At 44.7% G+C, this 16,478-nt stretch overlaps 1 protein-coding gene across 1 annotated transcript in view; it reads right to left on the bottom strand.

The window, feature by feature from the left end:
- Positions 1 to 1,343: 1,343 nt before the first annotated feature.
- Positions 1,344 to 16,478, bottom strand: part of FAM199X (family with sequence similarity 199, X-linked) — a 29,334-nt gene continuing 14,199 nt past the window's right edge. Inside the window, exons 3-6 of the mRNA XM_077285202.1 lie at positions 11,263 to 11,412; positions 6,018 to 6,179; positions 5,510 to 5,767; positions 1,344 to 3,778 (exon numbers count right to left, since the gene is read on the bottom strand). Coding sequence (XP_077141317.1) covers positions 3,608 to 3,778; positions 5,510 to 5,767; positions 6,018 to 6,179; positions 11,263 to 11,412 — 741 coding nt within the window. The 3' untranslated portion in view covers positions 1,344 to 3,607. The remainder of the gene's footprint in view (positions 3,779 to 5,509; positions 5,768 to 6,017; positions 6,180 to 11,262; positions 11,413 to 16,478) is intronic.

Raw genomic sequence — 16,478 nt, 5'->3', positions numbered from 1 at the left:
TACCCATTCCATTATAGAAAACCGCAGGGGTAAAAAACGCAGCAAATCCGCAAGAAAACCGCAGCAAAAACGCACAAAAAAACGCTGCGGAACCGCACAAAAAACCGCAGCTGCGTTTTCTGCCAGGAGAGACAGAATCCGCACCAGAAATTCCTAAGCCTAATCCGCAACGTGTGCACATAGCCTTATAGTATACTGTGTATAGACGACACCGTTTACATTCCTCCTCCTTGCTTGTAAATTAGGTAGTGCCCAGGGAACCTGTTACCAGAAAAAAAAAAACTATTAACCTGCAAATATGGGGTTACTCTGCAGGCTAATAGCATGCCTGCACTTAGCCAAACTCTGCAGGGAGAAAATTAACTTTATTCCCCCTGTAGCGTTCCAGTCTCAGTCACGGGGGCGGCGCCAGCACGGGATCAGTCATCACTCGGAGTATCGAGAGCGATGTCTGTAAAAGTGGGCGCCAGGTAGGTTAATAACATTATAAACCTGCAAATTAACCCCTGATCTACAGGTCAATAGCATTTTGTTCTGGTGACAGGTTCACTTTAGCAATCATTAACCGCAAAGTGGTGCAAATCCTCAAGATGACAATTTTGATAAAACGTATATAGGAAAAAAAAAAAGAAGAAGCACGGACAGGGGCTCACTATGGAAACTGTCATGTCGGGAAATGCTATTTACCTGCAAATATAAGGTTAATCTTCAGGTAAAGAATAAACAATTCTGCCTGCTTACTGGAAGTGCAGCTACAGGGAGAAAATGAACTTCTATCCTCCCTGGAGCCTCTCGCTGTCAGAGCGGAGCAGTTAATCACCGGTCACTATACTGTAATCGCTTGTCTACAGCGGATGTGTGAAGAGCAATATGTCCAAGTGCCAGCGAGTGATTATAGCGTATTCACTATATAATGAGCTCCGACTGATCTTTCCCTGTACGGTTACTCCATGACTGGAACACAGTGGCTACAGGGAGGATACAACTTCATTTTCTCCCTGCAGCCACAGCTCCAATAAGGCAGTCAGGCATAATTTTAATGCCATTTACTTACAGATTAACCCTATATCTGCAGGTAAATCGTATTTCCCAACATGACAGGTTTCCAGTCACCAAATCTGGCATGTTGAACTGGATACATGATACAATGAAAAAAAAGTCACCAGTGAGGTGCGCCAGTACTTTCACACGTCATTGGCGCTTTGCGAACAAAAGCACTCTGTACCAAGCTGCCACTGATCAACAGGTCTATATACAGAACATCACACCCCCTAGTGATGTCGGACAGTGCTGATAATGGCTGTAACAGTTATAAAAAATATATATATTTTTTTTCTTTTCTTAACATCATTTCTTTTTTCACATAAAGGCACAGTAGTTTTCTAAAGCCGTAATTACCTGTAGTATGCATTCAATTTCTAAAAATTAAAATGGAGGCAAAATAAAAACCAAAAACATTTGTGCCACACACTATACATGTACGTTTCATATGTGAAGAAAGAAGCTCATACCAAGGTAGAGGTCACGATTAGTCTCACTATGACATGAGGGAGAAGAATGGCTTCTTATTTTATGAACACCGCTTAGTGGAAATAAAGCCCACAGACTACTCCTGACAATCTAGGCCACTTTAAGCAAAGCGAAGTTCTGACAACTGAGCGCTGTGGCATGAAAGTGCTAAATGCTTATGATAATAGTCATTTCCAAGTATTTCTCAGGTTCCAGAATATACAGAGTAATGATGCAGTAACCGTGCCACAGGTCCATTCAATCACCAGCTATGCATAATACAAAGATGGAGTGCAGAAATCTCACTATATACAGATATACAGTACAAGCAGGTTGGTTATCAGTGTCCCTCTCACCGTGTCCGGTCAGTCACAGACACAGGACATTACAGTGTTCTTCGTAAGTCTGAAACAGACGTGTTAGTGGAAAGCACTTGTACTTGTCAGACTAGAGGGAAAAACGGTGGAATAGCGATCCTAAGGGAAATATGAGAGTTGTAGTCCGATAACCTCAACGTGTCACGAATAGAGAACACGGTCACTAGTTTGGTTCATTGTCCGCGTTGCTGAACCCTAAGGATTTCTTTACCCAGATACCCATTTTAGTATGTCAAAGAGATAGGTTAAGACTTTGGTAAAAATCTGGCATTTTCATGATCCAGCACGTCGTACATTTTGGTGGAGTCTGAGTCGGTGTGATGGAAATTGAGGAGTCGGAGTCAGAGGTTTGGCTTACTGATTCCACAGCCCTGACAGGAACGCATTAAAATTAAATGGTTGTCAAAATCATCATCAACGGATAATGCAATTTCCCAGCTTTCCAAGCTCATGGAAAACAATTATCCAATTTATTTGAAATTTATGCCACTTTTTCACACAGGTATCACAGTCTGAGTAAAGAACTAAGTCCGGCCAAGCTGCAGGTCTTCTGCAAACCAAAACCAACAGCCTCATAGGAATATGTATACGCGGCTGTTAAGATCAAAACAGCAAATCCATGGCCGGTGCAGACGTCATGGTCCATATTCAGACAGTGATCTGACATAAAAAACAACTGACCTGTGCGTGTAATTGCTTCATTTTGTATGTGAATTACCTCCTAAAAACAGATGCAGGAAGAGGCAGGAGACAACGGTGAACGGACACCTGCCGGGCTGCAGAATTATTATAAAATGACCCATCACGAGCACTTTTTACTCGAGTTTTCAGGAAGAACCTGGGACTAGTCAAAAAAAAATATTGAAAAATGCTAACCAGTTAACATCGAATGATGCATGCATCATTAGTGCCAACCACACAGAACCTCAGTATCTGATATTGCCAGCTTAGGGACAGGTCCCCAACATGAGGCTCGCTGCTGACTGCCAGGTTGGTGCATTAGTGTCATGTCTAGTCAGCGGCTATGAAGAGCAGATGGTGACTTTGGTAACTAGCCCTGCAGAGAACAGCACATGTAGATGCATGTATACCGGGCGTGGGGGGTAATAGGTTAATATTTTAAGCTGGAGAAATGATGATCCTCCCAGTTAGAGGGTTGCTTGAAGCTGGATGTGATGGTTTTCATGTGCCAAGCACTTCCTCCACACTAGTTGGGGGGGGAAGGTGGGAAGTCCTAGATGTAAGAACACTGCCTATAAAAGAGAAGGGCTGCAAGAAAAGGGGATTTCAGCAAGGAGACTTTCATTATACTAGTAATGGAGGGGCTCTGTCTGTCACCACTGTGGGAGGCAGTCAGGATGTCAAGAATCAAAGATCTGGATGTGGCTCGCGATTATCTCTCAGCGCTGAATGTGGCTCTGAAGGGTGGAGACCACCGGCTTAGAGGCATTCAGTCTAGAACCCATTTAAAATCAGTCCTTTTTTGGTAGATGAAGAAATCACATCCATTTTGTAGGAGTATAACCAAACACAGGATCAGCGATTGCTGAAATACTAAGTTATTCTCCCCAAAGCCACACTGTCATCTACGATTTTAATCAAGATAACCTCGGACTGGTTAGTGGAGCAGTAATACATGGTGGGAGATTGATTTTCTAAGATGGTCTCAAATAACACAGCCTTATTGAGACTTATGAAGAACACTGCAAGTTTCACCCTCGTCACATCAATACGTCGACATCGGCTTCGTGTTCCTCCTCGTTCACTTTTAGAGAAAGAACTTCTTCATTTAGAAATAAGCCGCTGAGTCTTTCCTTCCGCGCCTGCCGCTGTTCCTTCAGCTGTCTCTTCCGCAAGGCTTTCTGCTGCAGTTTCCTCTGCTTTGACCGTTTCTATAATACAATTATATGTTCAAACAAAGAAAAAAAACAAACAAACATTCAGTATCTATTATTCTAAACATTCATCAAAATCCACAAAATATGCACGTTTATATCAAGAGCACAAGTTGGCAGCTCAGAAAGCTGCGTAGAAGCACGTTTACTGCCTCAGTTTTGTTTAGAAGGAAGAACCTGTAAGTATGCTACAAATCATGAGTGTAATACTGCATGTGATCCAGGGCAGTGGAAAAACAGACGAAAAAAACGAGACTGAAATAGCAACCATGAAAGCAGCAAGAGATGAAAGGGGTTGTCTCAACCTCATTCTTCAGGAGCACACTGCTCCCCAGCCTGCCAGGAGGTGGTGCACTCCTGACTGACAGCTTGGAGCAGCGGCAAGGCTGAGCCACCGGACATAGCTGTGCGCTCTGCAAGGCTGCAGGCAGAAGAAGCAGCATCGGAAAGCCATGGAGTACTGAAGCTGGCCTGATGCAATCAGATCAGAGCAGGAGCTTAACAGCTCTTTCCAACTGAGCTTGTAAGTGCTGCGCTACTGGCTTAGGAGCCAGGCAAAATCTGACTGACAGCAGCAGTGAACGGAATCTATGCAACAAGCACGAAACTATGAAAATAAAAATTACTTTATTATTATAAGGGTAAGTTCACACAGAGCGTTTTTTTGCTGTGTTTTTTATGCTAATTTTCAGCTGCTTTTTACAGTACCAGCAAAGCCTTTTTCAAAAAGGAGATTTCAGAAATCTCATGCACACACACTGGTTTTTTGTATGATCAGTATTTTGTGCTTTGCTGTGTTTTTTGGACATAGGGTATGTCACTTCTTTCAGGGTTTTTGCTGCGTTTTTTCAGCTTTTTTCACCCATTGACTTGAATGGGTCTTGAAAAAACGCAGCAGAAACGCAGGTATCATTATTGACTGCGTTTTTGCTGCTGGAAATCCAAGGACATTAGCATGGACAATGAGAAAAAAAGGCGCCAAAAAAAAAAAAAAAAAAAAAGGGACCAAAACCTGCGTTTTTTACGCAGCTTCTTTCCTGCAGAAAAAAAAAAAGCAGCAAAAACGCCCTGTGTGAACTTACCCACTAAACTATAGAAATAAAAATTACTTTATTATTATAAATGTATTTATTTGATACAAAAAACATACAAAATTGCTTATTTTCACAAGTACTTTGCAATTTTACCATGATAATAATTACCCTTTGAAAGGGGTTGTCTTATTTTTTCATTTCAGTATTCTCGGTTTAAAAAAAAAAGCTTTAATAGAAGACCTGTCAAAATGGTCTCCATTGGCCAGTTTTTGCTCTGATTTTATTCTCGCTGCTCCCAAGTATTCCATTAATATTAGAAAGCATTATACCGTTTCCAAGATGTGGACCTTTTTCGGTTAGTGATCATTTTTATGCTCTTTATCAGGGTAATAATGCAGAACAGCCTAATGCCACTAGAGAATACTGTGAGCAATGACCCCTTGCAAAAAGACCATAAAGTTAGAACTAAACAAGAAGGACCATTTCTACGTAACCATATGGCAAATTAAAAAGAAAAAATATATATAATTAAATAATAATAATACCAACATTACTACTCCTGGAGCAGCAGGACTACGATAAAAAAAAACAAAACTGGACACTTTCACCTGGTGACAGGTTCCCTTTACAACTTAATCTGTATGCCTTCATGGACACAACATACTTTCCCCATATAAAGTACAGACACGTTTACCTTTGAATCTCTGATCCGTTCTGCGGCACTTGCGGACAGATTGCTGTCACTGTGAGTGCGGCTCATGTTTGCACTTGAGTTGGAGGCAGAGTTGCCGCCACTGGAGCCGCTACTGCTTGCGGTGCTGACCATGCTGGCTCCACTGCTTACACTGGCGCCACTCACGCCACTTGTACTAGCCGCGCTGTAACTGGTCCTCTTCCAGTTCTCTCGTGTGGAGCGCTGACGTGGACTATGCTCCTTGATATAGCTTCTGACCTGATGGCAACACACAGAAAAAGCAAACAAAATTATGTTAAAATGTAAAACGACACCTTGCTATAAGCTTGCCACTTCACTGGTTCCACCCTCTGAAAATGTCTAATATTATAAGTAATGCGCCGTAGTATCGGGATGTGTTCGCTCTCCTCTTCTTAGCACTTTGGGTCAGGTTTGTCAGTATGGGACCGTGTAACGTTCGGCTCATGTATCAGTGTCCTTATAAACCCAGTCTAGTGCCCACACAAACCTGTTTCAGCTTTTCATCGGTCAGACAGTTCAGCTCAATGATAAACTCGCTGTCTGTAGGAGAAATCTGCGCCGAAGGATCAATGATTTTTATGATGTCGAGCTGTTCCCGGAGCCCCATCTCTGTGCTGACTTTTCGACTGAGATACTCTATGTATTCCACCTAGAAGAAAACAAAAGTCACATTTGTGTGATTATACACAGCACACAAAACCATGTGATGGACAAGTGTCAGACCATGCTGCAGCTCCTAGAAAAGTAGCGTTTCCCACCAATGTTGCATCTTCAATGTCTGAATCGATGGAGCCCCCCTCAAAATGTCGGCAAGCAATGATCATAAAGTGAAAGCATATCCTAGCATTATCCCTTCACATTACAAGATGGATTTTTTTCTAATTATCATAAATGGGTAAAAATGAAAAGTGCACAAAAAAACAAGCATCATTTCAATAATCTTTGTATTAAAAAATCCTAGCAGTTCTCAAAAACATGGGGATTTTAAATTTTCATTTTAATCTCTTGATGCCTAGGTTACTGGCCACTGCTGAAGTCTGTCAAAGGTGGTCAGTTTCCAAGATAAAGAGCGCATGCTTGCAAGCTCTGATATAAATCTCGCGAGTGCTTCTCTGAAGCAGACCGGATTGCTAAATCCTACCAAATTCAGTGCCACTGTGTTCCTCCTATAATGTAAAGGCAAGGGTGCCTTACACTGTGGCATCACAAAGGGCACAGTCTGGGCCAGTGGCACCATGATGCCTAAAGACCAAACTGCCAATCAAGGAGTGCACCAGCCCTGGAAGGAGGAAGGAGAAGGCTGGGGAGCAGTGTACTCATGAACACAAATCATAACCTTAACAATTGGTTTTCCCAACCATACAAAAAATATTACATTTTGGGCAACATTTACGTGACGGCTGTGCACAAGTCACAGGGGTGTTGTCATGTCGGAAGCTGTTCATACCAGGGCGTTCGACAGACAGCGGTAATTCCGCTTTTGTCCACTATGTGCTCAGTGGCGTCAGCTAGATTTTATCTAGCTGATCCGAGGTTAATTTAGCTGGTGCTCGGATTGGAAGCTTGGCCACGCCCACTGCCTTTAAATAGTTCTTCTGAACATTGGGCGTTGCCGATTATAGCTTCTGTCTTGTGCTTGGTTATCTCGGTCTGGAGTGGTGAGCTAGGAGTTGGAGTATCGTTGCTGGTGGTGTATTTCCCTTTGTCTTATTTTCTCCTTCCTATGTTTGTATTTGTTTTGCCCTGTGCACTTATAGTGTATTCCTGAGTGACTGCGGCGTGTTGCATATTTTTCCGTTATCCTTGTCTGTGCTAACTGTGGGTATTGGTGTGTGGTCTCTTCACTGGTGGGGGGGTGGTGGAGTTTTCAGCCTAGGGTTGAAACAGGAGACAGGGAGAGGGTGGAGGCCCAGACATGCACACCATCAGTGTAAACTCTGGGAGAGGGTCAGTCAGGGTTTCCCTAGTCTGAGGGAAATCGCAGGGGCCCGGGTTATTAGCTCTTGCATACCTAGGTCTCCCGTGACAGGTGTGGATCTGTATAAACAGCTGGAGGAAAGGGGACATGCAGACTACAGATCACACAAAATGATAAATAGGTCACACTATTATTGGTAAACATAGAACTACAAAACATTAAAAGACATTAAAACCACAAACCATACATTAAGCCCATAATAGGGCCACATCTTGCTTCTCCCTATAGCCTGAATGTGTATAAAAATGTTCAAAAGCAATTGCATAATATCCTGATCACCAAATACAAAGGTTACAGTCCCTCTACGACAAAAATACATGTACATATGCTAATAACATCAAGCCTACTCTATCCACCAGCAAAGATTCAAACAGGCACATGAGGTATGCCACGTATAGAAAAAATAATAATGAATCTATCAATAAACAGGCCAAAAACGAGGCCAGGGAGAAGGCATACTACCCACGTGGCAGAGTGATAAGGAATAAGAATAAAGCCTACGAGTTGGGAGAATCAAAATGATCAGAGTACAGGGAGATTGAGGTGGCAAGACAAAGCTTGCCCGAAGCGTGTCGCCAAGAACTGGCTTCTTCAGGGGCTCTGTGGATCTGACCACAACAGGACAAGTGACTGGCACACTTATCAGGAGACGACCTCACACAACCACCTCTTTCCCAATAACATGAGTGATTGTTTAATAAATCCACTTCCCAAATGGGAGAAGCCACAGACAGGCTCACGTGACGGGGTTAGCCCTTACCTCCCCTTCTGCCCAGAAGAAACACCACACAAGCTGGAAACAGAAGGTGAGGAATAAGGTTTCTTTCACACTTCCGTCAGTACGGGGCCGTCACGAAGCGTCGGCGCGACGTACCGACGGAAGTGTTTGCTTTCACATTTCCGTCTGCGTTGCCGAGCAGGAAAGATCGTGAGAGCGATATTTCCTGCTGGGCATGCGCAGTGTGAAACACTGGATGCGACGTACGGAATAACATTCCCTTGAACGTTTTTCAGAGACGACGGTCGGCCAAAACCCGACGCATCCAGTGGACGACGCATGCAACGTATGGCCATACGTCGCAATGCATCGCTAATGCAAGTCTATGGAGAAAAAAACGCATCCTGCGGGCAACTTTGCAGGATACGTTTTTTCTCCAAAACGACGCATTGCGACGTTGGTAAAACTACGGAAGTGTGAAAGTAGCCCAACATCTGACATTTCATTATTCAAGAGTGGTGAAAGAAGAGGGGGTGGGAGGCGTGCGATGGCTGCAAGAGGGTTAATGGAGGTAGGGTGTGAATCCTAGACAGCTGCAGTACACCTCCCCAGTGTTGCAGAGCTTCCGCCTTCTCCTCACCGCTCTCCCTGCACTGTCCCACTGAAGGTTCAGCAGCTCCGCCCCATTACAGAGCTCAGCAGCTCCGCCCCATTACAGAGCTCAGCAGCTCCGCCCCATTACAGAGCTCAGCAGCTCCGCCCCATTACAGAGCTCAGCAGCTCCGCCCCATTACAGAGCTCAGCAGCTCCGCCCCATTACAGAGCTCAGCAGCTCCGCCCCGTTACAGAGCTCAGCAGCTCCGCCCCATTAGAGCTCAGCAGCTCCGCCCCATTAGAGCTCAGCAGCTCCGCCCCATTACAGAGCTCAGCAGCTCCGCCCCATTACAGAGCTCAGCAGCTCCGCCCCATTACAGAGCTCAGCAGCTCCGCCCATTACAGAGCTCAGCAGCTCCCCCCCATTACAGAGCTCAGCAGCTCCCCGCTGCACCAATGATAAGAAACTGGCACTGCCGAAATGAGAGGGGGAGAAGCAAAAATGGACTTCACAATTCCGTAGAAAACTCAGAACAGTGCGAGTTCAAATGGTGATTTAATTGAATACGATTCACCCAGCCCAACTCATAACTGGAATTTTATACAAGCTCAAATAAGCATAAGATTTTTATCCTTACTAAGCACAAAATAGAGCAATCATTACCAGAGCTCCACATCAGGGAGTAACATGACTGCACAAGAAAGGATTATTTTTGTAATTATGGCTCCCTCCACAATTGTACGATCTTCCTTTTTTAAAATGTTGCACTAGTGCCACCCTTGCGCACATTCATGTCCAGCAAAAATGGCGTCTGATGTGGCGCATTTTCAGATTAACCTTTAGTGTTCCCCAGCAAACTAGCACCAGAGGCAGAGCATTCTCTGATTAATCTCCGGCAGTCTGCAGCAAAAAGGCGATGTTGGTGGCACCAGCACGAAATGTAAAAAAAAAAAAAAAAAAAAAAAAAAGGAGGATTATACAAATGCGAAGGGGTCACAACCTACCCATCTATAGTCCCACCTCAATGCACAAAAAGGATATTGCACCAAAACTTCTATGGTGAATTAAACAAAAACCAGGCTACGGATTTTTTCACTACAGGTATCCATTAAAGGGAATCTGTCACCTCATTTTTCGCATATAAGCTGCGGCTACCGCCATTAGGGGCTTATCTACAGCATTCTGTAATGTTGTAGATAAGCCCCCTATGTAATCTGAAAGATAAGAAAAACAAGTTAGATTATACTCACCTGTGGGTGCGGTCCGATCTGATGGGCGTCGCAGGTCCGGGTCCGGTACCTCCCATCTTCATACGAGGACGTCCTCTTCCTTGCTTCTGTCGTGGCTCCTGCGCAGGCAAACTGATTTGCCCTGTTGAGCGCAGAGTAAAGTACTGCAGTGCGCAGGTGCTGGGCCTCTGACTTTTCCCGGCGCCTGCGCACTGCAGTACTTTGATCTGCCCTCAACAGGACAAAGTACGCCTGCGCAGGACCCGCGACAGCAGCAAGGAAGAGGACGTCATTGCATGAAGATGAGAGGCGCCGGACCCGGACCTGCTACGCCCATCGGACCCGGACCGCACCTCCAGGTGAGTATAATCAAACTTGCTTTTCTCATCTTTCAGGTTACATCGGGGGCTTATCTACAGCATTACAGAATGCTGCAGATAAGCCCCTAATGGCGGTGGCCGTTGCTTATATGCGAAAAATGAGGTAACAGATTCCCTTTAAATCAGTATATCAAAACCATTATGGCCATACCTTTTCTTTAACAGGTAACATCGTGATGACACGTTCTCTTTACGGGGGTTGTCAGGTCTCAAAAAAAAAGTCTGCAGTCAATCTTTGAGGCTGCAGAATACCAAATTGTGACGGTGTGATGTGCACAGTGTTCCCATTCCCCAGGAATGCCTGTACGAGCCGACACGTGACTTCATGTACACAATTTGCCTACTTGTGTTCATTTGCAACGAGACTCTTGATGACACTGGTTGACATGTGCCAGCAAACCGCACACATGCAGTGACATGGCCGCCTGCTCGCACAGGGAACAATAGCACTTTGTGCATCACACACTGTCACCATTAGGCTGTCTGCGTTACACAGACTGTATGCAGATTATTCTTCCAAGACTGGACAATCCCTTTAAAGTGCTGTTCATGATGACCATCATTACTATATGTGTGAGGGAAAGAGAAAAAAAAACAAAAGCACCTATGAAGAGTGGCTGATCATTCTCAGCAGTATCTGATGCTTTGCAGATCTTGTTATAAAATGTGTGTCTAGTGGGATTGATTTTCTACACCAGAAATAATTCTCACGCCTAGAAATATTTTGCACTGTGCATTTGGCAGTCGCTGAATCATACAAGAGCAGCCCAATGTATAGCGAGCGTCAGATCGAGTCCGTCACTAACACGCGGTACAGGTACGGAGGAGTTACCTGCTCGTCGTTGGTCATTGCGCTCCAAGGCAGCTCGTCCAGATTCCGGTGTTTGTTCTTCTTCTTAGAGGGAAGGCAAGGCGAGCTGGGGACGCTGGGAATAATATCCGATAGCACATCGCTACCGCTGGCAATGTCACTCCCTGGCAGCTACAGTGGAATTAAGCACAAAGGATAAATGTGCCATAAATATAATACATCATATATATGCAAAGGACATAATATTTAAAGGGTGCCTATCATGGACTAAAATGTATAAATGTTATGGAGGCTGATATGTGCTGCTGATCAATAGTGGTCCGGATCCTGAGACCCCCCCAAGTGCTCAGTAGATACCCATACAGTGTGAAATTCAGGAGCACAACGTACCTGCCTGAAAACGCACACATTCTTGCAATAGAATTTCACACCGCGCTCTCGGGCAGCAGCTGTGCGCGTCTGTCTGAGGAGCAATCAATGGGGGGGGAAGGGGGGGGGGGTCTCAAGACTTGGCCCCCACCAATCTGCATGGATTGATATGGACCATGAAAAAAATTAGAAAGGTTTAGTTACTCTTTAATTACCGTATATACTCGAGTATAAGCCGAGATTTTCAGCCCAAATTTTTGGGCTGAAACTGCCCCTCTCGGCTTATACTCGAGTCACGGTCGGCGGCAGGGTCGGCGGGTGAGAGGGAGAGGGCGCTGAGGCATACTTACCTGCTTCCGGGGCTCCTGGCGCTGTCCCTGCAGTCCCACGGTCTCCGGGTGCCGCAGCTCTTCCCCTGTTCAGCGGTCACGTGGGACCGCTCATTAGAGAAATGAATATGGACTCCACTCCCATAGGGGTGGAGCCGCATATTCATTTCTCTAATGAGCGGTAACGGTGACCGCAGATAGAGGAAGAGGCTGCGGCACCGAAGACCAGCTGTCCGGGGGAAGGAGCGGGACGCCGGGAGCAGGTAAGTATTACATATTCACCTGTCTGCGTTCCACACGCCGGGCGCTGCTCCATCTTCCCGGCGTCTCTCTCTCTCCGCACTGACTGTGCAGGTCAGAGGGCGCGATGACACATATAGTGTGCGCGCCGCCCTCTGCCTGATCAGTCAGTGCAGAGAGACGCCGGGACGGGACGCTGAGGAGCTGCAAGCAAGAGAGGTGAGCATGTCATTTTTTTTTTATTGCAGCAGCAATGGCACAGCTTTCTATGGAGCATCTATGGGGCAATAATGAACGGTGCAGAGCCCTTCATGGCACAGCTATGGGGCAATAATGAACGGTGCAGAGCACTATATGGCACAGCTATGGGGCAATAATGAACGGTGCAGAGCACTATATGGCACAGCTTTCTATGGTACAGCTATGGGGCAATAATGAACGGTGCAGAGCACTATATGGCACAGCTATGGGGCAATAATGAACGGTGCAGAGCACTATATGGCACAGCTTTCTATGGTACAGCTATGGGGCAATAATGAACGGTGCAGAGCACTATATGGCACAGCTTTCTATGGTACAGCTATGGGGCAATAATGAACGGTGCAGAGCACTATATGGCACAGCTATGGGGCCATAATGAACGGTATGGTGCATCTATTTTTATTTTTGAAATTCACCGGTAGCTGCTGCATTTTCCACCCTAGGCTTATACTCGAGTCAATAAGTTTTCCCAGTTTTTTGTGGCAAAATTAGGGGGGGTCGGCTTATACTCGGGTCGGCTTATACTTGAGTATATACGGTAGTTAAACCGAGAAAAAAGAAAATAAGAAATCCACAGCAGAAATGCACACCACGGACAAATGAAACACAATGAACATGTACATAGAACAGAAAATTTATTGGAAAGCCACACAACAATTTAAAACATACTTAAAACATAGCAAGTACAAAACTTAGTCCCCGCATAAATATAGGCACGTAATATAACAATATCTAATATATAAAGCTGAATGTGTGTATGTGTGTGTGTATATGTATGTATGTATGTATGTCCGGGATTGGCATCTGAACCGTCGCAGCTACAGCCACAAAATTTTGCACAGTCACACGTCTGGACCCCGAGAGCGTCATAGGCTATGTTGTGAGGTGAAATTTTAACCCAGCGCTTTCCAATTCACCAAACAATTTTGCCCCTATCTACATAATGGGGAAAAAATGAAAGGAAAAGTGTTGGAGGCAAATTGACAGCTGCCAGATGTGAACAAGGGGGACTTAAAGAGTGAGAGCGATGGCGCCAAAGAGTATATACTGTACAGTTGCTAAGGTGGGGCCCCAACATGGGATAATCACCACACCACCACTGGGATATGAACACACACACAAAATGCGCCACACACTACCACGTGCTCGAACACATATACCACCCTCAGCGCACATTTCACCACACATGCACCAACCTCGCCACATAAAAGTAGAAACACAAAAGTCGCCGCTCAAAACTCGCCACGCGCAAAACTCTCCACATGCAAAACTCGCCACACGTGCAAAACTCACCTCATGGAAAACTCGCCACACGCAAAACTTGCACACGCAGAAAAATTGCCACACGCAGAAAAATTGCCACATGCACAAAAGTTGCAACACATGCAAAAGTTGCCTCACACAAAACTTGCACATACTCAAAAGGCACCACACATAAAACTCGCCACGCGCAAAACTCACCATGCACAAAACTTGCTGCACACAACTTGCTACACTAACCTGTCACATGCAACTCGACACACAAAAAGTTGCTACACGCATGTCGCCACACAAAACTCATCTCACAAAAGTCGCTACATGCATGTCGCCACACGCAACTCAACACACACAACTTGACACATGAAACTCGCCCTAAAACACACACAAGTCTGGTATTGTCCTTCAAAAATAAAAATCTGATTAATAAGCAGACAAACTACAAGAGCAACAAATGTACCATATAGGAAATACGGCAGCTGTCAGTCACATGACCTGTCTATTATGTGTATGTGTGAGCTAATATATACTGCCAGGGGGGAGGGCTTCCTGTTGGCTAGGGATTTATCAGGCTGCCAATAGCAACCAATCACAGCTCAGCTTCTATTTTGCTACAGTTAATTAACCTGAGCTCTGATTGGTTAATATAGGCAACAAAGACATTCTCAGTATAACAAAGCCAATATATGTTGTGAAATTCTTCTATTAGCTTAGTTTTTGCCTTTTAATAATTACATTTCTATCTATTTGTTTTGTGGTTTTTGTGTGCAGAATAAATTTTTGTTAACACATTCTATTTTGCTAACAGCAGTCATTAACCCGGGCGAAGCCGGGTAGTACAGCTAGTATAGTCATAAGCCTACAACAACATAAGGAAAATACCTATCCCCTGGCTCATGGGACAGAAATATAAACACACCATAACCTGGAAACCGCATTTGGTTGTGCTGAGGAATCCAATTAATGGGAATATATATGAATACCCAGTAAAGAAAGTACCTAGTGATAGTGATAACCAATAAGAAACCACTAGTCCGCAGTACAAGGGAGAAGAAGGGGTATTGCAACAAATAGGTAGGTGCCAGGCAGTGCTGCAAATAAATACATCAACGGGTTAAATAACCCATAGTTGAGCCAAGGTCAGCAGTATTACCTAGGAGAGTAACAAGGGAAAAAGAATCCCCATGCGTAGGCTAGCAGGAACGAAGGAGAACGCGACCCCACGCGTATCACCCTCCAAATAGGGCTTCGTCAGGGGAAGATGTGGCTTACCAACCCGAATCTGTTTAAATAGCAGCAGTCATTATAATCACAAACCTGAGAGTGAACAGGTGGGCAGCAGCGTGGATCGAACGGAAGGGTCCCGCCGCCTCATTTGCGCATGCGGGACATAGACCGGCCTCCATATAACGTGTATCTCAGCCCGGGCTGAAAACAAGGTGCCAGAGGATAAATGCACAGGCGCAACACAGTAGAAAGCACAGAACACAGAGCGTGTGCAGTAAAGAGCCCTGGCACTGAGTGCGCATGCGAAGATGAACAGCGGCGACGTGTGCGGTAATGAGACCAGATACTGAGTGCGCATATGATGATAAATAGCGGCGAGGGTATCGCCTACAGATATGCATGCATAAGTATGGTACCGCACAGGGCACCAATACAAAAAGTATAGAATCAAGACATGGCACTGTTCGTACATAGAGGCCCAGACTTCAGAGCAAAAGCTCTGCCCCCCGATAAAGAGGGCATTGAAGGACCCAGAGTATGGACAAACCTGGCCATCAAGGGGGCACAATAGGGGATAACAAGGAATGTAATGATAAAAAAGAAAAACATGATCAATCAAGATGAAAATAAAACAATATGAATAAAGGGATATGCATAAAATATACTATATACGTGTGTATGTTCGTGTAAGCAGCCCATACACAGGGCTACGAGACCTAACATGGGTACCAATAATATTGGGGTAACCACCCCATTAGTAAGGGTGTACGCAGCAGGCTGACTCCTCTGTAAATGAAAAAGGAGACAAATAAAATATAGTCTAATCGCCCAAAAGTACAACCACATACTGCAAGATTCAAATGAGATCAAAACATTCATGTCATGGTCATGTAAACCACATTCATCCCCTGGTCATGTAAACCACATTCATCCCCCGGGGGTATACATCACATACATCATGCACAATCCATTCGAGACATCCAGCAAAAATAATAAGACCATACGCCATGCAAAAACCCACGTAAGTTCATATAGAATAGTAATTTTTTTAAATAACAGTGTCGGATGCATATAAATAAAGCACAACAATTGGATACAAAATGCCAAAATTGCACATGGCCCCTAATAAGGCCTAAGAATAAATTCACGTGTCCCTTATTTGAGCCCGAAAGATGATCCAGTGGTCACATAGATGCTAAAAAGTGAAAGGCTACCAAGCCGGGAGCATATGAGTCCCATCTCCAAGCCTAGTCCAAAGTACTCATGAAGAGGGGTATGAACCAAGGAGTAAGCCAGTCACACGATGTAAAAAGGGGGTACCCAATATCCCCCAAATTTGATCAATAACACAACAGGAAGCCCCATGAGCCAGGTCCAAGTATAGAAATAAGCACACGAGATAGTACACCAATTCACCCAACCGATGACCCCTGTAGGGTCCCTAGATAAAACCCCCAACAAATACCAAATGTACAAATAGGGTGAGCATGTCTAGATGTCCAATCAACCTAAATAAAGCAAAACCAAAAAAGGCAAAAATAGAATAAATAACAG

This window comes from Ranitomeya variabilis, chromosome 2 (genome assembly GCF_051348905.1).
Source record: "Ranitomeya variabilis isolate aRanVar5 chromosome 2, aRanVar5.hap1, whole genome shotgun sequence".
In the NCBI taxonomy this organism is placed as follows: domain Eukaryota; kingdom Metazoa; phylum Chordata; class Amphibia; order Anura; family Dendrobatidae; genus Ranitomeya; species Ranitomeya variabilis.
Note: the sequence above shows the minus strand (reverse complement) of the source record. Positions and strands in the feature narration are given on the sequence as shown.